The sequence below is a fragment of the Myotis nattereri genome (assembly GCF_964212035.1).
Source record: "Myotis nattereri genome assembly, chromosome: 7".
NCBI lineage: Eukaryota > Metazoa > Chordata > Mammalia > Chiroptera > Vespertilionidae > Myotis > Myotis nattereri.
The window spans coordinates 15767242-15792606 of NC_138082.1; the positions used below are offsets into that span (position 1 = coordinate 15767242).

At 39.4% G+C, this 25365-nt stretch overlaps 1 protein-coding gene across 5 annotated transcripts in view; it reads left to right on the top strand.

Annotated features, from left to right (window-relative positions):
* UNC80 (unc-80 homolog, NALCN channel complex subunit) overlaps positions 1-25365 on the top strand; it is a 175753-nt gene that overhangs the window by 78862 nt on the left and 71526 nt on the right. For 2 of the 5 annotated variants that reach the window (XM_081095148.1, XM_081095149.1), the window contains exons 24-29: positions 3544-3679; positions 6852-6985; positions 12632-12797; positions 18529-18732; positions 20607-20707; positions 22165-22365. In XM_081095148.1, coding sequence (XP_080951274.1) covers positions 3544-3679; positions 6852-6985; positions 12632-12797; positions 18529-18732; positions 20607-20707; positions 22165-22365 — 942 coding nt within the window. Of the gene's footprint in view, positions 1-3543; positions 3716-6851; positions 6986-12631; positions 12798-18528; positions 18733-20606; positions 20708-22164; positions 22366-25365 lie in introns of all 5 variants that reach the window. The other 3 variants (XM_081095147.1, XM_081095145.1, XM_081095146.1) reach the window with 3 other exon arrangements.

Below are 25365 nucleotides of genomic sequence, written 5' to 3' on the forward strand. Positions count from 1 at the left end.
GTGTTTGTCTGGGGGACAATGCATTGAGTATCTGCTATGTGCCAGGCACTGAACTAAACAGTTTAGGGGAAAGTAATCTTAATTCATTGAATGCTCCCAATACATCTATGAAGTTAGACATTATTATTCCTCTGTCTCCTTCCCTGGTCCTCTGCTTCCTTCCTGCCTATAGATGTGTTTTCCCAGGATAGCTTGTAATTTCTTTCTGTGTAATTTCCCCCAGGGTTACATGTATTCCTGTGTTTTTAATTGTTAACTCGGTGGCAGCAGCACACACTTCTCTATCCATAACACTTCAGATCCCAGGCCAGTATTGCCAACTGCACACACTGTTCTTCCCATATAAGAACACCCCCGTTGGAAACCCCTCCTAAAATTTCTATTTTTATTAACGATTCCACCATCATCTAAAATGGCAACCTGTGAACATATTCCAAACCTCCTTCCCTTATCGATTCCACCCCTTTCGCATCACTGATGCCCCTTAAGGCTGGATGACTAAAGCGTTTTCCCGTTTGGTCTCCTCCCCAAGTCCTACACACTGCTAGTAAAATGACCTCCCTAAGGCTTAGCCCATCTAAAAGCAGAACATGCATACTTATCTGCCAGCCTCCAGACTTGCCCCCTCCAATTCATTCTCCAAACTGCTGTCAGAGGGATTAGATGAAAATGCAAATCAGATGGTGCTTCCTACCCACTTGCAATCCTTCAGTGGCCCTTCTTTTCTCTGGGGATGAAACCCAAATTGCTTAGCCCAGCATCACTGTTCTCTCCACACGTTTGTGCAAATCATATCAAGATTATAGATGAGGAAGGCAAATGAACTACTCTAAAGAATATTTATATTAATCCTTTGCATCTAAGAGGTGTGTGATAATAATAAGTTGTTACATTAATTTTTTTTATTTCTATTGAATTCAGAGAAGAAGGGGAGGGAGGGAGAGAGAGAGAGACATCAATGATGATAGAGAATCAACGATTGGCTGCCTTCTGCACACCCCACACTGGGGATTGAGCCCATAATTCAGGTGTGTGCTCTGACCGGGAATCGAACCATGACCTGCTGGTCTATAGGTCAACACTCAACCACTGAGCCATGCCGGCTGGGCTGTTACATTAATTTTTGAAAGCAGGCTACATGGTTTGTCTTTGAATTTCTAGGCAAGTAAGGCAGTATCCCTCGAATGACTGTTAAGGTTTCTCCCCACTCAGAAACTACCTTTCATCATCCTTCAGAATGTAAAATGAAGTTCAGCTTCAAGAACTGTAGGATCTGGGCCCAGCTTACCTTTCCAGCCTTCCTGCACATTAATTCCTCTTACAAAACTCTGCTTCAACCAAGTGGCTTACTTGTCAGTCTCTGAACACATCAGTTTAGTTCCCTGAATATGGATCTTTTGGAACTCTCTCTCTGGACTATCCACTCTTTTCCTTCCCCATCCCCCAAAACACCAATTCTTCACAAATCTATTGCAATGAGACTTTCCATGATTCTCCGAACTGAATCCAAGCTCTCCATCTTCTGAACTAATGAAGTCTTTCACTACTTAATGTGCTATTTTGGTATGTTATTACCTCCCCAATAGACCAAGCATGTCAAACTCAAAGGCTAACACAGGCCAAATAAATAAGGTCTAAGTTTATGTGGGCCACACACACAAAAAAGCTTCAATTTTCATAGAAACGTAGGTTTATTTAGAAAAGTATAGTATAAAAGAAAAGGACAAGAGCAATGATAAAATTAATGTTTTCTTCCTGACACTTGGCATCTCTTCTCTGCTACTGTCTTTCCTACTTCGGGGGAAGTCTTGTTCGCAGTGATTACTTTCAAAACTGACCCAAGGTGAATGTCAGCAATTCTGGATCTGACAGGAGACTTATTTCCTTTCATAATTGTAAATAACTGCTCACACTGTTATATTGGGTGGGCCACATGTGGCCCGCAGACCATGAGTTTGACATGCTTGCCAATAGACTGTAAGCTCGGTGAGGGAAAGAGCAAAAGACATTAAATCAAGCATCCTGTCTTGTGTTGGAATCCCAGTTCACAGCTTGCTAAGTAACCCTGAGCAAATCTTTCAACCTGTCTAACCTTCCAATTCCCAAACATTGATCCTTCTGTATGAAGGCATTTAGTATTACCTCAGAGAAGTTCATTTTTTAGCAGCCCTTTAACTTTTCGGAGCTGTGGGTTTAACTTACACCATTTATTTTCACATCCTGGGAGGATTGATATGGAATCTTTCCCCTTTGGACCTCACTATTCAGCTTGTTGGCTCCATTCTAGACTCATGTTGCATGCACCCACCTTTGGAGGGATCTCCAAAGTGGTAACATCAGGACAAAGATTTTTGTTGAGGTGGGGTTTTTTGTTTTTATTGTTTTCTTTGCTTAAAACATCCCAGGCTAGTGGCTAAAATTTTAGGATCCTGTGATATCTGTTTACACGGCTTGCTTTCTTTTCATGTGGTTTTTCTTATTCCTCACTTAATTCGAGAGTTTGAGGAGACCTTTTTGTTTCCCAATAGTCAAGACACTCAAACAGCTTGCATTTTTACTTAAAGAATTCTGGACATATCTTCATATGTCATTTTCCAGTAGTGAGTGTAATTTCTTGTATGTCCAGAATTTAGTAACTTTTCTAAATGTTTGAAAAGAATGTTGTAAGAAGAAAGGAAAGATTTAGCTGGTATTTTAGTCTTACCAGTACACAGAGTAATCCACCTGTCAGACCCCAAGCTCATTTTAGTTATTTCCCTAATTTTTCTTCCTGGGCTTGTGCTCCTTCCACTGTTGCGTACGGTATATAATTGGAATATAAAATAAATTAGATAGAGATAGTTTATTTTTTCTCTTCTTAGGGAAAATTTCTTAATTATTAGTTCCATTAATACCTTATTTAAAAAAAACACAATATTGCCCATGTGCTGAGTTATTAAAAGTTATATTTCCAGTATTGATGTTGGGTACTCTACCAAAAGAATAGTTACTATTTCTTACTAATTCAGAGTATCATGGAAGAGGGAACAAATTCTATAAAAAAGACAATCAGTACCTATATAATGGCAGATAAAAATAAAATTGCAGTACCAGAATTCTTGCCAACCTCCAAACTCATTAGCATGACAATGACATTCTCATAAAATAGCATGATCAGGAGTACTCTGAGGAAGGGTGACTTCTTATTTTTACTGCAATAAAATCTTCCGTGAAAGACTGCACTACACCCTTGTAAAGTAAATGACCCTTAGGGAAATGAAAATATTTTCACTGGGTAAATGGGGGGAAAAATTCTATGAGTATACCAAAGTATCATCCTAGTTTCTACAAGTATTTAGTCTGAATGACCTTGGAGACAGCATCAGTGCCTTCCATCTCTGGGTTTCCACATAGAAAACCTGGCGGTAACAACACTATGGCAAACAGCGGAGGCTTGTGCTGGAAGAACTTCCCACTCATTGGTTGTTTATGTCCCCTGTATGTGAGAGCCTACTTTACAGTCTAATATACTTTGTGCTGTTTCTTTTTTCCCCTCCATGGTAGGCGATTGGCATCCGATTGAATGAGCTGTGCCATGGGGAGAGTGAGAGCCCAGCCAATCTGCTGGGTCTTATTTATGATGAGGAGACCAAGAGGAGACTGAGAAAGGAGGATGAGGAGGAAGACTTTTTAGATGACAGTAAGGAGACTCCCTTTACTACAAGAACCCCTGCTTGTAAGAACCTCTGCTTTAGGAGCACTTAATATTTCTCTTTCCTCTTCCATATTCTTACCACCTTCCCATGTCTCCCCACTGCGCCTTTCCCCCTATTCCCTGTGTATGGATGTAAAGCATGTGCATAAAGCCACACCGAGGAGAGGGCAAGAACCAGAAAGAAGAGACTAGAAGAGACTATAGACAGGGGCAAAGAGTTGCAGGCCATCTGGAACTTCTATCGCTTTGTAGTCTCTGACTCATATTATTACACAAAGATTAGTATTAGGCTTCTCTGAGAAAATTAAACTGTGGAATATTACTGTCCCAAGGGGAGTTTGGTCAGATTTTGTATTTTATTATTGCTTTTGGAGATTAAAAAATAAAATAAAAGTTATACCAAACAAAATTGAACATGACATACTTTCCAGATCACTAGCATATTGTAATTTTTAATCAAAGTATAATGCAACATTTAACATTAAATTGAATTATTAAAAGATTCACATTATTAGAACTATGAATATCTTCCACACTGTAGTGATGTATTAAAATTATAATTGAGTTCTATCATAGAAAAATAGAGGCAAAGAGTTCTGTACATCTCTCTCCAGAACCATTTTGTGCATATATGTGTTCTGTGCCATATGAGCTTGTATGTATGTGCACCACTGCCTTTTATGGGTCATAAAATTCCAATGTGATCATGGAATCAGTATCATTATTTGAAGACAATGAGGCCTCTTCCTCTTGACCCTCCCTAGTGGTTTGAAACTCAAACTCCCTGATTATGTTTTAAGGGTTGTCCCTCGTTAAGTGATGCCAAACATACTACACCCTTATAGTCATGAAATATAAAGACTATATGTCATGGCTAGACTGTAACATTAGACAGAACTGAATAATAATAAAAAACATATTGTCTTCTTTTTCACTTTTATATCAAGGATTTTTAAAAATAAATTTTAAGACATTTTGCTCTTTCTCGGCCCTTATCAAATGAGAGAAAATTTCTTGACTTAGTTGTTGACAAAACACCAAATTCTGACATCAGTCTTTCAGTCTAATGGTGATAGTTGCCCCAATGATTTCGTTAAGTTCATAGTAGTCTAGTCTCTCCTAGAATGACTCACGGAATTGGGTCTGATTTGTAGAAGGCCTTTAGGAGTATTCAGTGATCACAGAACCTATTGAAGGCCTGCCAGAAGACATCCCTAAACTGCCCTGGGTCTCTCCGGGGTCATTCAGAACAGAGAAGAGCCAAGGCAACATCCACCTAAGTACCACCTAAGTACCATTTACCAGTATGTTATACCTGGTATATTAGCTTTTCTGTGAGCTTATGCATTACTCAGTCCTTGTTCATTATAACAGAACATTTGAGATGATAGTTATGCGAGGCCTTGGACTGAGACCAAGCTCATTGTGTATAGGACAGACAAGAAGAATCTAGATGAAAACTCAGAAGTAAAAGGACAGATCCTTAAATTTATACTAAATATCTAGTCTTTAATTATTTTTAAAAAGCCATTGCACATCCAGGTAATTTCTAGAGTCATGTAGCCTCCATCAAACATAGATTGGAATGTCTGGTTTCATTCAACATTCAAGTCAATACATAGCTCATCCTGCATTTAAAAGATAATCATGGTGCATACACATATCAGTCTGGAAATTCTAAAGGAGTTTGTCCCTTACATTTTTAAAAAGAGGCATTGTGCCCGGCCAGCATGGCTCAGTGGTTGAGTATCGACATGAACTGGGATGTAGCAGTCTAATTCTAGGTCAGGACACATGCCCGGTTTGTGGGCTCAATCCCTAGTGTGGGTGTGAAGGAGGCGGCCAATCTGTGGTTCTTTCTCATCATTGATGTTTCTGTCTCTCTCTCCCTCTCCCTTCCTCTCTCAAATCAATGAAAATATTTTTTTTAAAAAGAAAGGTGCTTTTCTTAAAATAAATAAATAAATAGCATTAAAAGAGGCAATATTCCCCAGCCACATGCTACCTTTGGAGAGAAAATATTGGTCTTCATCAGGAAACAATAGCCAGTTATCTTCAGAAAGACCATAATTTCCTCCTACTGTCAGTATATACCATGAAGTATATATTATATTCAATTAAGAAAGCCTACTACATGGGAAATATTTTAGAGGTATTTTTAGCAATGTTGCTATGCAATGATATTGCTTGCTCAATGATTTAATTCATTCAAAATAGATAACCAGGGCATGTGCCCTGATCGGGAATTGAACCGTGACCTTCTGGTTCATAGGTTGATGCTCAACCACTGAGCCATGCTGACTGGGTGATAACTGCTTCCTTTTATGAGAGACAGAACTCTGCATAGCTTTGGTCTTCTTTTTAAGTAATCAGTGTATTTCTGCTTGATTTGTGATGATATGTATCTGAGAGTTTTAAATCCTGAGAATTTAAAAAGTCTCTATGGTACCAATTTGGACATTATCTGCCTTTGGAGAAAAATCCATTACTTGAACTATGGTGGATGCAATGTTTTGCTCATTTAAAGATCAGTATGCTTTGGAGCAAAGGAGGATATTTGCATACTTTTAGTGTAGCTATTCTTTAATATGACAGGCTAACTTGCATCAATTGGATGAGAGAGGTGATCAAGTATGTCTTATCAATGCTACAGAAACATATCTGGCCCTGAACTGAAACAACTTCACTGTCCTCAGAATATCAAGAGAGATGTCTCTGATAAAATGAATCAGCAGGACCTTTATAGTTTCAAATCGACTCCACCGCCATTTATATAGTCTAAATCTAATTGAATAGCGATATGAAAATCTTTCAAAACTGCTTTTCCATTTTTGTTTTCATCAAAAGGCTTCATTTTGTTACTCTACCCAGCAGTAAGGAGAATAATTTAGTTCTTGATTGCTATTTTAATACTGGGCACTTGTTATAGAATTACAAGCTGGAAAAAGAGAGAGGTCTGTTAATGTACAGATTGTGGTAAAGGGAATAGGTACATTGAACATGTATAGGTAACATTCTCATATGCACTTTCATTTTGGACATGTTTAGGTAACGTTCTCATATGCAATTTGATTTTACACATGTGTAGCTGTTTCCATTAAACCACGCCTCTCTGTATTTTAATTTGTTGACTCATTAAAGAACTCTCATTCCACAGGTACTGTGAACCCCTCTAAATGCGGCTGCCCCTTTGCTTTGAAGATGGCAGCATGCCAGCTGCTGCTGGAGATCACCACCTTCCTGCGAGAGACCTTTTCTTGCCTACCCAGACCACGCACTGAGCCTCTGGTGGTAAGAAAAGCATGCATGTTAACAACCAGGCTGCTTGGACAGAGTAAGACATGTAACCAGGTTCTGCGTATGCACATTTTCTTCAAATGCCCGATGACCAAATGTATGATATAATTCAAAATTCAACCAAGAGATTTTCTTTGTTTTTAAATTAAATTTATTGGGGTGACATTGGTTGATATGAACATATAGGTTTCAGGTGTGGGTTTCTATGTTACAAGATCTGTATATTACACCATGTGCCCACCACCCAAAGTCAAATCTTCTCATGTAACCATATACGAAGACCCCTTTCTTCCCCCCACCCCCTTCCTTCTGGCAACCACCATACTGCTGTGGGCTTAATCCCCAGTTTGGGGTGTGCTGTTTGTGTTCTTAAGTTTCAGTTTTGATTCCCACATATGAGTGAAATCATACGGTTCTTAGCTTTTTTCTAACTGACTTATTTCACTTAGCATTATGTTCTCAAGGTCCATTTATGTTATTGCAAATGGCGCTACTTCCTCCTTTCTTATGGCTGAGTAGTATTCTATTGTGTATATGTACCACATCTTCTTATCAAGCCCTCTATCGTAGGACACTTTGGTTGCTTCCATGCCTTGACCACCGTGAGTAATGCTACAATGAACAAAGGGGTGCATATATCTTTGCAAATACATGCTTTCAAGTTTTCCGGGTATATTCTGAGGAGAGGGATTGCTGGGTCATATGGTAGCTCTATTCTTAATTTTTTGAGGAATCACCAGACTGCTTTCCATAGTGGTTGTACCGGTCTACATTCCCACCAGCAGTGAATGAGGGTTCTCTTTTTCCACAACCTCTCTAACACTTGTTATTGCTTGTCTTGTTAATAATGGCTACTCTAACAGGTGTGAGGTGGTATCTCATTGTAGATTTTCATATATAAAAATAAAATTTGCTCTATTAAAAAATAACTCTCAAGTTGACCTTGAAATCACAAAAGATAGCACCACTAAGAAAATGTTTGATTACTAACAGTAATGCTACAATGTCTAAGAATGTGTATGTGTAGGTTCCTTTATACCACAAGCTATGAGAAGTTTTCTGGCCAGCATTTTTTAATATCTACTGCTCATAAATCCACATAGAAGTGTGCTTCCAATGAATTTTCTTATTTAAATTACTAGAGGCCTGATGCATGAAATTTATGCAAGGGGCTCGGCTCTCGCAGCCCTGGCTGCATCGGCCAGCCCTCATAGCCCCAGCTTCGTCCGGAAGGTCATCCAGACAGTTGTTCTGCTGTTCGGCCTAATTAGCATATTAGCTCTTTATTATACAGGATGGGCAAAAAGACTTCTTCACCCGGCCAGTGTGGCTCAGTAGTTGAGTGTTGACCTATGAACTGGGAGGTCACGAATCAATATTCAGTCAGGGCACATGCCTGGGTTGTGGGCTTAATCCCCAGTTTGGGTGTGCAGGAGGCAACTGATCAATGATTCTCTCATCATTGATGTTTCTATCTCTCTCTCCCTCTCCCTTCCTCTCTGAAATCAATAAAAATATGTCTTTTTTTAAAAAAGACTTCTTCTAGCATTTAGCATCTAAACATTCCCAAACATATATTTTATTCCTGCAGCATTTCTTATGGATGGGCAGAAAAAGACATGCACACACACACAAACACACACACAAACACACACACATATACACAGAGACACACATATCAAAACACATACTAAAACACACAGGCACACACACACACTTGCACCATCAGGGCCTGATTTGTTTAACAAAATAAAAACACTGTGTAAGAGCTAGAGTCTTGAGAGAGCATGTGGGATAAGGACACACCTCAGAGCCGATCATTTTGGGCCCTTAGTTCTCTAATAGGCACTGAGTCCCCTGTGGTTCTTTCAAGGTAGACGTCATCCGGCCAGAGCTGAGGAACTAGACAAGTTCTTTTCTTCCCTTTACACAAGGCTCACACTACTCTACCAGAAATAGTGTTGCACTAACAGTCTATGTGCTTTCATTTAAGCGAATTTTATAATCTACCAGCTCTCCCGATATTTCAACCGAATGCAGCATGAGCAAGGCCATACCCTAATCCTGGTGCAGCCAAAAGAATGTCTGCTCTGGGATTCCTGAGTGGTGCCTCTCTCTCTGGTCTTCCATGTCTGCAAAGCCTGTTCCCTCGCACCAAAACATAAAATGGATATTTTCAAGTTGGAAACATGTCTGGGCAAAATGTATGTTTGTAAGAGAAACAAACCCACATTTGGAATGAGAAACTACATGATTTGGATATTGAAAAAAGCAGTTTTTCTACTGCTCTTCCTTAATTTTATATTAACCTGGGCCGCTAAATTTCTGAATTAACTTTACTATTATATTAAAACTACTCTATAAAATTGAATCAAGACCACCATTTAATATATATGTGTAGTTTAAAATCCAGTATGATAAAATATCTGGTCTGTAAGAATCTGTCAGTGTTATCAACATTCTGATTATACTGGTCTTCATGAAAGTACAGTAGTGAATCTATCTATTTTTTTTTTTAAATCCTTACCTGAGGATATTTTGCCATTGATTTTAGAGAAAGTGTAAGGGATAGGGAAAGACAGAGAGAAACATCACTGTTAGAGAAACACAGTGATTGATTGCCTCCTGCATGGGCCTGGGCCGGGGAGGAGCCTGCAACCGAGGTACGTGCCCTTGACCAAAATTGAACCCAAGACTCTTCGGTCCACAGGCCGACACTCTATCCACTGAGCCAAACTGGCTAGGGCAGCAGTGTATCTATTTTTAAGTTTTCAGATTTTTATTGGCCACCATTTTGACCTGCTGGGATTTAAAAAGAGAACCTTAAAGTTTGATTCCACTGTTTTTGTTTTCCGTTCAATTTCTATAAAGCTATCGTTTAATGACCCTTATTATTACAACAAATTTATTTTTTAATCAGTCACATCTTTTAAAAATTACTGTATAACTGGCAGGCCAGTAGGAAATGCCAAGAAATTAATTTAAAACAGAGCCTGCAGTCATTCAGGCAATGAGAGGAAAGTTTTCACTGCTATATTGCCTTTAGCAAGGTCTCAGAGATCTTTTATTCATTATATTGGGATTTTCACTGTCAAGTGTAGGTTTATGTATTTTGGGAGGATATGACCTTGATAAGATAGATGAGAGAGAAGCTTTTTTTCATACGTAATTGATTTAAATATAGTTGATGGTAAAAACAAAAACAAAAACCACCTCAAGTCACGTTCTAACCTACCATAGAAAAAGCAATGAGTTAGAAAATAAATAAATAAATTAATTAATTAATTAATTAAATAAAAAAGAAAAAGCAATGAGTATCATAAAACTATCTTACCAACACAGATGCTGAAAATGCTTGAAATTATTTTTAAGAAATTATATTAATAGTGAATCTATCAGGCTAAGCATAAATGCCACCAAAATGAAATATTCTAAAGTTTTAACAAAACATTTGCTACAAGTGTATTTGTAGATCTTCAGAATGTTTTATTAGTTTAGTAACATTTTTAATAGCAGTAAAAATAAATAGCTACCATAACACACAGAATAATAAAAGAATAACACAGTAAAATAATAACATTAAAAGCTAAAAATATTCAATACTCTGAGGCTTGGGGATGGGAGATCAGGAACATAAACTTTCTACCAAGAAGAAAAGAATGTCTAATAGAAATACCCTAAAACAGATTTCACTGTAAAATATTTATTTGACAAAGTCTTAGTTATATACAAAATGTGGGAGAGAAAGCAAAAGAACCTTAAATACAATAGTGAAAATAAAAGTTAATTTGTTTAACCACACTTATTTCTTAGGTAGGGTTAGGAAGTCCCAGTAGGCCCTTACGTCATTGGTGGGTAATAAAGTTCAAGGAAAAGGAAAAATGATATCAACAGGTATTAAAATATGCTAAAAATATATTTTTGCCAACTTAACAATTTTTTTCTAGATAAATCCCTAGATGCAACTTAATGTGCTTTTTTTTCCCCAAAAATATAACTCTTCTTGGTAGCATTTTAGTCACTTTTTATTAACCATGCAAATAAATAATGTCTTTAAAAAAGAAAAAGCATTTTTACAAGATTTATAATCTAAAGAGCATAATAATCAAAATGTTCTCTAAATATTGACTTCCAAACTTGAGAACAATAAACAAATATTTTTAAAGCAATTCTGTGTGTAAAATTGTTGATCTATTAAAATATTTCCCAATGGAGTTAAGTTTGAGGATTAAGTAAAGTTAGCTCAGCAAATAAGTGGGTAAAGGAAATTCAGGTTTAAGAAATCTCATATATGAGGGCCAGAAGCACAAAACAGGATCATACACTGGTAAAATGTCTCTCTCCCTTCGAGGCACAGCTCAGTATAAGGGGTTCCTTATTTGCGGAACTAACTCTACTTAATCCTCAAACTTAACTCCAGCATTACTTCTGTATTTGCTTTTATTTTTGCTATAAAAAACTACCACAATTTTGGTTGTTTAAAATAACTGAATATATAATCTTATAGTTCTGGAGGTCAGAAGTTTTATACAGGTCTAACCAGATTAAAATCAAGGTGTTAGCAAGGCCACACGCCTGCCTTTCTGGGGCTTCAGGGGAGAGTCTGTTTCCTTGATCTCATTGCATCTTTCAGAGGCCACACATTCTTAGCTCATTGCCTCTTCCCCGTCTTCAAAGCCAGCAATTTAACATCTCTGTCACCCTTCTTCCACAGTCAAATCTTCCTCTGACCACAGCCTGGAAAATCTCCCCACTTTTAAAGTTTTGTGCGATCAGGTTAAGCCTTCCTCTTCCAGGATAATCTTCCATCTTCATCACATGTGCAGAGTCCCTGTTGCAATGTAAAGTGACATGTTCACCAGGTTCCAGGGACTAAGGCAGCGGTTCTCAACCCATGGGTCGCAACCCCTTTGGGGGTAGAATGACCCTTTCACGGGGGTCGCCTAAGACCATCGGAAAACACATATATAATTACATATTGTTTTTGTGATTAATCACTATGCTTTAATTATGTTCAATTTGTAACAATGAAATTGGGGGGCACCACAACATGAGGAGCTATATGAAAGGGCCGTGGCCTTAGGAAGGTTGAGAACCACTGGACCAAGGCATGAACATCTCTGGAAGGTCATTGTTCTGCCAACCACGACCTCCAAGCATGATTTCTAAGCTCCTACTCTGTCTCTCTGCCTTGGAATTCATCACTTGTTGGCCTCCTCACTCTCTACCTTGGGATTCTGACTTTCTTTAGGACAAGAACCACTTCTTTTTATCACCCAGTACTAACACATTTATACTCAATACATAATTATTTAATAAACAGGTAAATACCAATTTTAGTTAAAACCATGCACAAAGAATTAGAAGGTAAGTTTGTTCTAAATTTGGAATGAGGTCTGTGCTTTTGGAAGGTGAGGCATGTGAGAAAAAGTGAAAAACTGAGTTAGAGAAGTCTTTTGTTTTTGTTTTTTAAACTCAATGAATATTATTATGGCTACAGTCTACAATTTGCATTAGGTAAAGGTAAATGGGGCTGTTTAAGTGCAATTCTATGCAATTCAAAACCAAGGGAGGTTTGCCAGGAGACCACTGCAGCGCTGGGAGTTGCCAGCATTCATGTGCTCCTCGCTGACATTTCAGGACCTGGAGAGCTGCAGGCTTCGTCTGGATCCTGAGTTGGACCGACACAGATACGAAAGGAAGATCAGCTTTGCCGGGGTCCTGGATGAAAATGAAGACTCAAAGGATTCCCTGCACAGTAGTAGCCACACCCTCAAATCCGACGCAGGTGGTGAGGAGAAGAAAGGTACGGAAAAGCAAGGATTGTTTCATGTTTCAGGGTTTCTTGTAGAATATTTGGTCTGGGGTCTAACCTACGGAATTGTTTACCCAAAGATGGCTCCGTACAGTACTGTGTCCATACAATGAGGTAGGAAACCATTCTGGTTGGGAGTTGGACGCTTCAGTAAGAGAGGCTCAGGTTCTAATTCCAGCTCAGCAGCTCTCCGTATTTCATTGACTCCAAGATGCCATCATTTACGCGATGAAACATTACATACCAATAGAAAGGAAAAATGTTCCCATTCAGCGCTTACACAATACTTTCTTATTGCTTAGTTTGTGTTTTATTCTTTTTTTTATAATTTTTTTAAAAAATATATTTTATTAATTTTTTTACAGAGAGGAAGGGAGAGGGATAGAGAGTTAGAAACATCGTTAAGAGAGAAACATTGATCAGCCACCTCCTGCACATGCCACATTGGGGATGTGCCTGCAACCAAGGTACATGCCCTTGACCGGAATTGAACCTGGGACCCTTGAGTCCGCAGGCCGACGCTCTATCCACTGAGCCAAACCGGTTAGGCTGTGTTTCATTCTTATCGAAATAGAATTTCAGACTTAATTAGATGAAAAAATTTATTTTCAGTATATATCATTCTTGTGCAGCCAAAAAAAGGTAAACCTTTAAGCTGGTCAAAGGGTTTCTAAACTATCCTCAATTCAGAGTTCAAATTTCTTAATCACTTTTCAACTCCGAATTGTCAATGTCCATGATTTTTTTTTTAAAGGATGATGTCCTGTGAGTCATCAGAATGTTAAGAATACATCATTTTCAAATTAATCTCTAAAAGGAGTAAAGCTATTGGTGCTAGGTACTTAAGGAAATATTCAGTTGTATGAAGTTAGCCTACCTTCAATTCCTGCTTCTGGAATATTGCCAAACACATCTAATGGACATCTCACGCACTCATCCACCCAGCTACCATTTTGCTTCTTGGAGTTAAAAGACACTGATACTCATTCTGTAAAGTTAGTTGCTGATGCTTTAGATCAGTGGCTCTCAACCTCCTGGCCCTTTAAATACAGCTCCGCATGTTGTGACCCAACTATAAAATTATTTTCGTTGCTACTTCATAACTGTAAAGTTGCGACTGTTATGAATCGTAATGTAAATATCTGATATGCAGGCTGGTCTTAGGCGACCCCCGTGAAAGGGTCGTTCGACCGCCAAAGGGGTCATGACCCACAGGTTGAGAACCGCTGCTTTAGATGTTCACATGGGTACAAGCAACAACAGTGTCACAACTGCCACATGGCACCAGGGATGCTAAGTTTTTTTTCCAACTGTAAGACAAATGTCCATTTCCGGTATGTTAAAATGTGACAAAATGTGCACCTTAAATTGCTAAGATATAGTCACTAGCTGTGTGACCTTGTCCAAGTTACTTACCCCCTAAGTACCATTTTTCGTCTCTGTAAAATTGGGTTAATAACACCCTATTGTGATGCTGAAAGCTTTAAATGAGACTACGCAAATAAAACATAAACTCAGAACTTGGCACATAATAGGCACACAGTAAATGTCTTTTTTTAAAATATCATGAGCTAAAGTAAAGATTGCAAAGTTTTAAGTTGCTCTCTAGAGACGCCTTTAAACTTTTAACTTCTCTATCTGATTGTTGTTCCTTAAATTCCACTGCACGTCAATGTTCTCCTAGTGAATTTCAATTAAAAGACCGTCAGCACATTTGTAAAACGAGTCCAAGATGATTTTATGGACTTAGTACTTTCTAGTGTCCAATAGACAACGACTCCATGAATGTTTGATGATTTAAGGAATGAACAATCTTGAAAGGAATAGCCCTAAATAGAGAAAACATCAAATCTTTAAAGACTTTAAAACCTTTCATGGAATGGACATACACAGAATTATTTTCTAATATTTCAAGATTGTAGTCATGGCATTTTCAAAATGGGAGTAATTGTTACATCATAATGAACTTATGGTGAACCAAATATTATTATAGTCAAATCTTAGCAATTTCTGCACGTGAAGAAGTACCAAGTCAATATATTTTCAAATATTCCTGCTTCAGATAAGGATAACCACATATGAAGAGAAGCTTCCATCTTCTAAGCATAGCCCAAGGGGATTTTTTTGGTCCATTCAAAGTTATTATGCTAATTATTAAAGTTGCTGAAATAAAAATTTCTAATACTGACATAGTTAAACTTGAGCTGAGTAAATTCTACACCATTTTAAAAAATAAAATAACAGGTTAATTTTAAGGACACTTTAATGATTACTGTTGTATAAATTGCTCTTAATATTCAAAGACACAAATGCTTAGTATTTTTTCTTTTCATAGAATAGCCATGTTAATATATGAAAGTTGTTTAATAAGTGAAGCGCAGAAGACTGACACTATAAATAAATGAAAACATATCCATAAAATATCATTTACCACTTAGCAACAATCTCCTTAAGATTCCTAAGTATTCCTTAATCCTTTTTTTTCTTTGTGCAATTTCTTTTTAATTTTTTTAAAAATATATATTTTATTGATTTTTTACAGAGAGGAAGAGAGAGGGATAGAGAGTTAGAAACATCGATGAGAGAGAAACATCGATCAGCTGCCTCCTGCACACTCCCTACTGGGGATGTGCCCGCAACCAAGGTACAAGCCCTTGACCGGAATCTAACCTGGGACCTTTGAGTCCACAGGCTGACGCTCTATCCACTGAGCCAAACTGGTTAGGGCTCCTTAATCCTTTTGATAAGTAGATTTCAGCTGCTAAATCAATGTGAAAATGGGGACCATGAGGACCCTGCTTACTTAGATGATAAAAGTTTTATTTAAATGTTCATACCATCTGTTTATATTAAAGCAAAAAATGTAAGTTCTTGAAATAAACAACCTGGGGACAATTCAGACACTACGGAGGAAAACTAATGTGAAATAATTTTTAAACTAAAAATTTCTGCCTAAAATCTCCAAGCAGGGTCTGTCAAACCATTTCACCCAGATTCCAAATACAAACCAAGATAGGTATTCCAATGCACAAGACATTTCTGATCAGTGGACAATCATCTATTGAGCACCTACTGAATGTGAGGCACTATTACACGTTTTCAGAAAAAGCCATGAAGAGGAAAATTTTCCTACATATGTTTTAGTTTATATTAGCTAAAAGTTAATAACATAATGGGGAGTAACACTACATACTTTTTAATAGAGATGAGTTGTATAAAAAAACAAATTAGGGTCAGAGAATTGGTAGTAACCTAGAGTTGGGGGGACTGTTGTTTAGAGAAGGACCCCATCAGTGATGCTGAGAAGAGACATGTATCATGTGAAGGAGCCAGTCATGCAAAGGGAGGAGTTTTCCAGCGACAGCCATGAGAACAAGGCTCTCGTGCAGGAATGAGCCTGGAGCACTTGAAGAAGGCAAAAAGGCCGACATGGTTGGAAAAGAATGAGGGGGGAAAGGTGGTAGGAGGGATGGGGTCAGAGGGCAATTAAATGGGGTCTGTAGATATGTTTAGAAATTTAATTCCACTTTGTGTATCAGAGAGTTGTTGGCAGGTTTTGACCAGAACAGTAATATAATATGTGTATTTATGATTTATGTATTTAAAAGATGAGTCTATCTGTGGGAGTGGGGGGAAAGGGGAGCAGTTAGCTAGTTACATTAGCCTGGGGAATAGGTGATGGGGCTTTCAAAGCCCTATAAAATTTTGATGTGTGGAGCCAGCAGGACTTGCTAATGGATAAAATGTGAGATGAGAAAAAAGGGATAAAGAGATGTTTAATTTAGATAAATTTGTGTCACTTTCATGGTAGTTCTTGTTGTCATGGAGATAAGGACTAAAATTCAATACTGTGCAATCTCAACTAATGTTTTTCATGAACAATACCAAATCCGAATTCTAATTGCTGTGTCCTCTATAAATAATCGATGCCATATTCCTTTTTTCTCTATTTTGTTTTATTTTTTTCAATTACCATTTATCCCCCCATACCCTTTTACACCTCCACACCCCTTCCACAGACACCACACTATTGTTCGTGTCCATGAGTTCTTTTATTTTTTCCTGTTTTAAGTCAATGACATAATTCTGAACACCAATTTTTCAGTGTTGTCTCCAGTTACCCTTGGGGATAGAACAGGTTGCATTATGAAATCAGCCAACAATGTTAAAGTATACCTCTATACAAATTAAGAAAAAAACTCTAATCTTTTTCTCTACTTCCCAATATACTTTGACATGAAATTGTATTAATGGTCACTAAAAATGACAATTATATTCTATTTCAAATTTATTTCAGGTAGGTCATAAAGTCCCAGTTAAGCCTAAAAATAAATATGGAAGAAATACAGTGGATGAGTTGTGTGCTATAATTAAAATAGAGTAGTATGGTCTCTAGTCTTTATGGAACTTATCCAACTGTGCTGCAAGAATTTTTCTTCAGATGTGAACTTCTGTCCAGATGTGTCCATTGAGCTCCATGAGGTCTTTGCCAGCTGAATGGTGATCATTTTCATCCTTCTCAATTACAAGAGTAAATCAAAGATTAAACATTTCACATTATTCAACAGAAATTATTCTGGACTCCTTTACATGGCATTAAAAGTAAACATTTAGTTAACATCTTACAGAGCTGTGTGAGTTCTGTCCCAGTCACAGCTTAACTCTCCTGTGAGTGAGAAACGCGAGACTAAAATGCAATCTTCTCTATAGGGAGTTTAAAAAATATTCACAGCTATGCCATAAATAATTCATTTGAAATCTTGTTCATGTCTTAATAAGGAAAGCTTACAAAAATGACCCCCTCGTGATAATGACTTTAGGCTCTGCAAACGCTATTCCACCCTTACAAAAATCAGTGTGTGCCCACACCACATCTTCAAAAGGAAAGGAAAGAGGTGTGTCTATGACAATGAGAAGTAAGGGTGCTTTGGGTTTAAAAAGTAGGTTTTAAAGATTTAACATGTTTTTTGTTACCCTTTTATTTTCCTCACTGATGACTGTTTCTTCCAGACCACGAAAGATGAATAATGCATGTTCTCCTTGGTAGATAGAGACTGTAAGGTTGGCTCAGGGTGTTGCAACATTTGGACTCACATCTCACCAAGCCTTCTACTGAGAGGAGGATGCTATGAAATCACTAGGTGCATTGGGAATGGATCCATGTCCCACTCATGTTCACCCAAAGCACCCCAGTGAAACAGACCCTTTAGTGCCTCTGCTGACGAGCCGAGCGGAACCCACTGCTGACTGTTGGAGAGCGAAGCGTCTCTTGTTTTTATTTCTTAATGAGGTATTCCAAAAGGAAGGGGTTTGCATCACTCACGTGACTCTGCAGGTTCCATTTCAAAAGAAAAACAAAAGCAAATGGTTTGTGGTTCTGTTGAGTCAAGCCATAATGTGATGTAAATGTACTAACAGTCCTAGCAAGGGCACACTCATGCTTGTGAACCCTGGGCCAGCAAGGGAGCAGGCTGTTCCCAGCACCGATGAGCTATGTGTCCAAGAAAGAAGCTGCACCAGCCCTTCCTGGTGGGCCCAGCCTCCTGCCTGCCCAGCAAACCCGCCTGACTGTGGGCGTGGGGGAAGCTCCTTGTCCAGACACGATGCCCATCCAGGTCACCAGGGAGGAGGCCGTCCAGGGACGAGCTGGAGAGAGCTTGGACCTCACACTGGCTGGGGAACCCTAAGGGGGGAAAAGCCCTATTTTATTCTTTCAATGCAGTTCCCAGCAGGAAGAACAGGATAGGAGGCTCCCGCCTGCTCCAGATTAAAGGAACCCGCAGTTTCCAAGTGAAGAAGGGGGGTTCCTTGTCCAGCATTCGCCGGGTCGGCAGCTTAAAGAGCAGCAAGTTATCACGGCAGGACTCAGAGTCTGAGGCTGAGGAGCTGCAGCTGTCCCAGAGCAGGGACACTGTCACTGACCTAGGTAACAGAGAGGAGTGGGGTGTGCAGGGACGTGGGGGGTAGGAAGACAGGGCCCAAATCCTGAAACAGCCAAAGTCCATTTTCTTACGCATCCAAAGGTGGAGGGCAGAGCCATAAGTTAAACCATTCATTCAGTCTGAAAACCATACTACCCTTAGAGCAGGGCTGCCCAACCCTTAGTGGGCACATGGGTCACCTGGGAGTTTTGATAAGATACAGATTCTGTTTCAGTCTGGGGTGGGAGCCTGAGAGTCTAGACGTAAAGCTGACGCTGCCAGTCAAGGTCCACAGTTTGAGGAATGAGGACGTAGAGTATCTATTTGGGAGAGAAGACACTTTAGTGACAGGGGCAGTTTTTTGAAATCCAGATGTTTCTTTAAAGCAAGACATAGGTATTCCCTTGGGGACAGCTAGCTAAAGGTCCTCTATGTTTTAAAGTCTATATTTCACATTAAAAGCAACCAAAATATCAGAGAAGGGTGATTGTCTAGAGCTGACAGTTAGTGACCTTCAGCAAGTCAGTGTCTCAGGAATTTTTCTCCCTCTAAACAATGGGAATAATTCTATGTGCTCCATGCCTACTCTGAAGGGATGCTCTAAAGATAAACACCTGAAGGTGAGGTCTTGATACAACCAGAGCATTGGGGATGGAGCTTGTCACTGTAGGATCCAAAGAGACTCTGAATCCCAAAATGTGTTAGTCCTATAGGCTCTGGTTATCATCTTAATTTAAGAAGGTTAAGCAGGCATGCTGATAGGACTCACTAACTGTCTGGAATTTAACTATTAAGTAAAAGTTGAAGCACACTTTCTTTGTCATTCAGTCCCTATATGAGTAGCAAAAGAGAAAGATCTCCTTTCTAGGTGAAATTGTTTCAGAAATCAGTCAGGAACTATCGATAAATGACCAACCAGCCTGCGAAATAGCAGCTGACATATCTATTTGAAGTGAGTTTAAAATAGGAAACGTTTCTACACCCATGGACCCTTGCCTTTGAAAATAGATAATTTATGTGTTAAGATTTAGCTTATGTTTTAAGGAGACAATAGAAGAAACCCCATGACTTCTTTTGGTACAGGTTTGAAACTGAAACAATATCATCAATTAGTTTGGGGGCGGGGGGCATGGATATTCAATTAATTGAATTGGTCAATTAAGCCTGATCAGTTGAGTCAAAATAGCCAGGGTAGAAGCATAGTTTTGTCATAGAGAAAACCCAAGAAAGCTTTTAGATTTGAGGACAAAGCTTCATTGTTTAGTATACTAAGTAGTGAATTCCTGAGCGGTGTCTCCTGCATACGTTCCCACAGAAGGAAATCCTTTTTGTCCACATTTGCTTTCAAATTAGACACATTTGCTTTCAAATTCCCTTCATTTTTCCAAGGCACCTGCCCATCTTTGAAATAGCTCTGCCAGTAAAGCCAGGTGGTGTTAGGGACAGTAGCACCAGCCATAGGCACAGCAGTGGAGGGGGCAGTAGCACTCTGGGTGGCCACTGCAGGTTGGTTGGTGTCCCTATTCAACCCTACCTGCGAGGTCTGGGCAGTCTGGAATGCATTTGGGCACACTCACCCAATAACTTGCTCATCTCAGCAATTCAAGGACTTGACCCTGTTTTTTCTCTGCTCCCATGTCTAAACATGGAAGCCACCTTAACAGGGGTCATAAATGTCTTTGTAATTGCCAGTATAGCTGATGGTGAAGGGAACAGCTCCTATTAATATTCCTCCACTAAAATCGAGGCTATGCCCTGAAACCCACTGGGCCATGGTAGTCTGCCCTAGGATTCAAAAGCATGGAGAATTGTACCATACCAACGTGCTCTCCAAGGAGACCGAACAACATAACCCTCTCTTGGTATTTTTCTTTTGAAGAAGGGAGTCCGTGGAGTGCAAGCGAGCCCAGCATCGAGCCAGAAGGAATGAGTACTGCCGGCACAGAGGAGAATTACCACAGGAACATGTCGTGGCTTCATGTGAGTAGGAATCTGAGATCAATTTCTTTGGGCATTGATCCATGATGGGAGGACAAAAGATTATACTAAAGCCATCAATCCAATTTAGTCTTCAAGAAAAACCAGAGGCTTATATTTCAGTGGAACCTCTCAGTATTCACTATGCGTGGTGTTCTGCTGGGTACTATTCTTTTTAAGTTTAACTAAGACCAAGGGTTCTTTGTTATGGTTGACTTTTGGGTCACCTTAAGTCAGGGAAAAATCATGAATGGCTAGGCCAGATTGGTAGTCAACACAGCTTGAGTGGCACAGGCAAGGCATCATGACCAGCTTTATACAGGTTATCACAGATACTGAGAGCAAGGTCATGGTGCTGGTCTTGAGTCTGCTCTCCATCCAGTCTGGCACGTAGTCTCTCCCAGGTTAGGGTTTGGGGTGGGTTCTAGTTTCAGGAAGGGTGGAAGCATCTAGAGGATTGCTCTATGCATATGTGACTAACCATGTGGCTCTAGGAATGCTAGTGCCTTTGGGGAAGGCACTGAAGAGTTCACTCCTTAGCTTACAACTATTTTAAATCAACTGAGTTCTGGAACCTAACTTAGGAAGTCTAGGAGATGTGAGGATTTGAGCCATATCAAGCCACAAGTAAGGTGCTAGAATGGCCTAAAAGACAAAGAAAAATGTTAATTTGTGGAGAGAGGAAAGAAAACTCTACAGTGGAGTTCAAGGCCCAGCTGAAGGTCATAGGTTAGGGTGGAAGATGCAGGACTGTGTTCAAGTTCCATAAAGGGGGGGCTGGAGTTAAAGACCATCCCATAGCTATCAAAGGTCAACCAAATCCCTTAGGGCAGAACTTCTCATCAGTTTATGCTCTTCTATCTGGCTCCTTCCGAAATAGAAAAGCTGAAAAAATAGTGTGATGTATTTCAAGGTCAGAATCTTCATTTGAAAATATATGGAAATCATATTCTTCAAAATAATCGTTTTAAGTTTTTAAAGATTACAAACGTTTTTTGTTTCAAAAGATCTTTCTATTGCCAAAACCGGTTTGGCTCAGTGGATAGAGCGTCGGCTTGCAGACTGAAGGGTCCCAGGTTTGATTCCGGTCAAGGGCATGTACCTGGGTTGCGGGCACATCCCCAGTGGGAGATGTGCAGGAGGCAGCTGATCGATGTTTCTCTCTCATCGATGTTTCTAACTCTCTATCACTCTCCCTTCCTCTCTGTAAAAAATCAATAAAATATATTTAAAAAAAAAAAAGATCTTTCTATCAAGTGTGAATGGAGGTAGCAAAAATAGCCGAGTATATAAGGCTTATACCTCTTTGTTCTCTTATGGGAATTACTGAATCATTGTGGTTTCAGGACCCATCAAGGAACATTGACGTCCTCAGTTTCCACCTCCCACCCCACATATATGTTCCTAATTTGTGTGCACTCTGGTGGCATGGTTGAGTCTCAGTGACGTCTGTGTTTCAGGTCATGATCTTGCTGTGCAATCAGCAAAGCTTTATCTGCACCCATGTTGACTACTGCCACCCACACTGCTACCTGCACCACAGCCGCTCCTGTGCCCGGCTGGTCAGGGCCATCAAGCTGCTGTATGGAGACACCGTGGACTCCCTCCGGGAGAGCAACAACAACAGCAACGTGGCTCTCAGGGGCAAGAAGCAGAAAGAGGTGAGTAAGTGATCAGTCAGTACAATAATATGCCAGTTTCAGGGAAAGTGATGTTCTAATAGTCTTTCATCTGGAAATAAAAACTTCAGACCACTGTAGTTCTATCACAGGCTACTGGTCTCCCTGATTCTGAGCAAAGGTAGAAGATGAGTGCAAGAAAGACAAAGGATTGGTCTTCATGTCCGTGAACAAACATGGAATCATTTCCAAGGTTTTGTCTTATTTCCATGAGTAAATATGAGCACGTGGGGCGGTAGTAAGGAGTAGGTTATTGTGGTAGGCAGAATAATACCCCTGCCCTAACCGATTTGGCTCAGGGGATAGAGCATTGGCCTGCAGACTAAAAGGTTCCAGGTTCGATTTCGGCTAAGGGCATGTACCTTGGTTGCGGGCACACCCCCATTGGGGGGTGTGCAGGAGGCAGCTGATAGATGTTTCTCTCTCATCGATGTTTCTAACTATCCCTCTCCCATCCTCTCTGTGAAAAATCAATAAAATATATTTAAAAAAAATAATAATACCACCAAGTTGTGTGAATTTTAATCCCTGGAACCAGTGAATATGTTACCTCATGTGACAAAAGGAATTTCGACTATGAGAATAAAGAATCTTATAATGGGGAGAGTAAACTGAATGATCCATTATAAGGGTCCTTATATGTGAAAAAAAGAGGCAGGAGAGGCAGAGAAAGAGATGTGACAACAGACGTAAGGGTCAGAATAAGGCAGGGCTGTGAGCCAAAAACTGCTGGCAGCCAGAGGCTACAAAAGATAAGGCAATGAATGATTCCCAAAAGCCTCCAGAAGGGATGCAGCCATCATAGACCTCAGACCTTCAGAACTGTAAGATAGTAAATTTGTGTTGTTTTAAGACATGAAGGTTGTGGTCATTTGTTAAAGCAACAATAGGAAACTGATACCATTAGGTGCTATCAAGAAATAAATGGCCCAACTATTCACAGATAAATAGATAACATAGTCATCTAGGTCAAATCAGACCTAGAAACTCCTTCAAGAAACTATTACATTTTCTAAGCATTCAGCTGCACTTTCCTGACAGCTGAGCTGGCAGAAGATGAAGTCAGCCGCCAGGCTGCCCTGTTCCTGCCAGGAAAGCCTTGGGTTGCCCACCTGCCCCTGAGCAGGCTTGATGGCCAAGATGCCTGACTGAGTGTCGCTGGCTGCCCAGGCAGCTGCTTCTCCCAAGTGGTTTTGCAAAGAGGTTTTTATATAATACCTATTCATTTCAATAAGCATTCATTGTGCACCTGCTGTTGGCGCAGTATTAGGCCAGACATTCTGGGAGACATGAAAAATAAAGAAGTATGAGGCGAGGACTTTTTGCAAGCCAGGTTTGGTGGGTTGGGGGAATGACAATTAGATACAAATCAAATAGCTAGAGAATATGTGCAAGAACAAAAATTTCACAGCTGAGTTGTGTAGCAATTTGTAATGTTTTAGCACTTGCAAAGGGATTTTTTTTAAAAAAAAACTACAGCTTTTTATTATGAAAGCAACACAGGTTCATTGAAGAAATTTTTGATAATACGAAAGATCCTAAAGAAAAATATATGTATCTCATGCATCTCATTTAAGTGTGCTAACTCATCTTCTGAGATAGGATCTTTTAGTTAGTTTTTTTTTTAATCATCTATGTGGGGATATAAGGCAGATACATATAATTAACAAAGTGCTTTGGATTCTTACAAACCTTGTGCAAGAGATATTGTTCTCCCCACTGTATAGATGAAAACGTCGAGGCTCAGAAAGATGGGATTGCCCATAATTCACATCTATAACCTACTCATCTAGACTTTCATTTAGAAATATGGAATATCAAAGTCTTTTAACTAGACTCTATTGCATCTCATGGTATTCAAACTACACAAATTCTGAGGAGAAAGCAGGTGGGGAATAGATCAATGTGGGTAACAAACTGCATGAACTGCTACATGCTGGCATAAAAGAAAAATATATACATAACGCATGTTTGTGGGTATGCATAGAGACAGACATGTATATAGACAGATATACCTCAAACATACATAAATGACACTACATTCAAAGAAAACCTATTTTCATTAGGTAAGCTCTCCTTCATACAAAAACTTCCTTAGCTTTAATAGAAAACCATATATATTGGAAGTTGTAAAAGTAAACCAGCCTAAAATGAATGTTCATTGTTCACACACTCTGAGATTTCTTTCTGCCGTATCTGCTCCAACTGTACCCTCACCTGTAAATTCATACATGACCAAACCCAGACATCCTTCAAAATCCAACTCAAATCCCCCCTCCTTTCGGAAGCCTTTTCTGATCTCCCTGATGTTAGCCACAGGGCATACTGCAGGTGGATAGGCAATGTTATTTTTCTTCCCTCCTTTCTTTAAATGACACAAGCATCTACTTGTGCATTTTTGATTCTTCATTCAATTGAAGAATTGAATTCATTAATTCATCCATCACCTGTCTATTAAATTTTTAAAGAGCCTATGGCCCATGCTGAGTCCATACTAGGTGCTGGGTATGCTAGTGGGCTGCATAGTGCTGGGGTGTTTCGTGAGTGTCCTCCTGCTCTGGTCCAAACAGGACACTGGGCTGACGCAGCAGGAAAGGTTTCTCGGCATTGCTTACATTTCTGAAAGGGAAGAGAAAGGAAAGAAGTGAGTGTCCTCTCTTCTTAACTTATTTAAATTAGTCATACGTGTGGAGAGCTCAAAGATGCATTGAGTCTTCTGTGGTAAACATTTTATTTCCAAAACGCCGCCTCCTGTTCAAGCTCTGTTGTTGTTTTTCCCTCTCATGATGTTCCCATTTGCCTGGTCTGATTCTGCCACGTGAATGAACAATGCCCACATTTTCAGAGCCAAAGTGAAAACAGAGTGGGCAGTATATCAAGAATGAAAGCAGTGCTTCTGAATAAAATCAAGTATTATGAGCACTGGTATTTTGTTCCTATTTCCTATTTGACTGGTTTTATGGCAGAATATGTGTGTGGCAG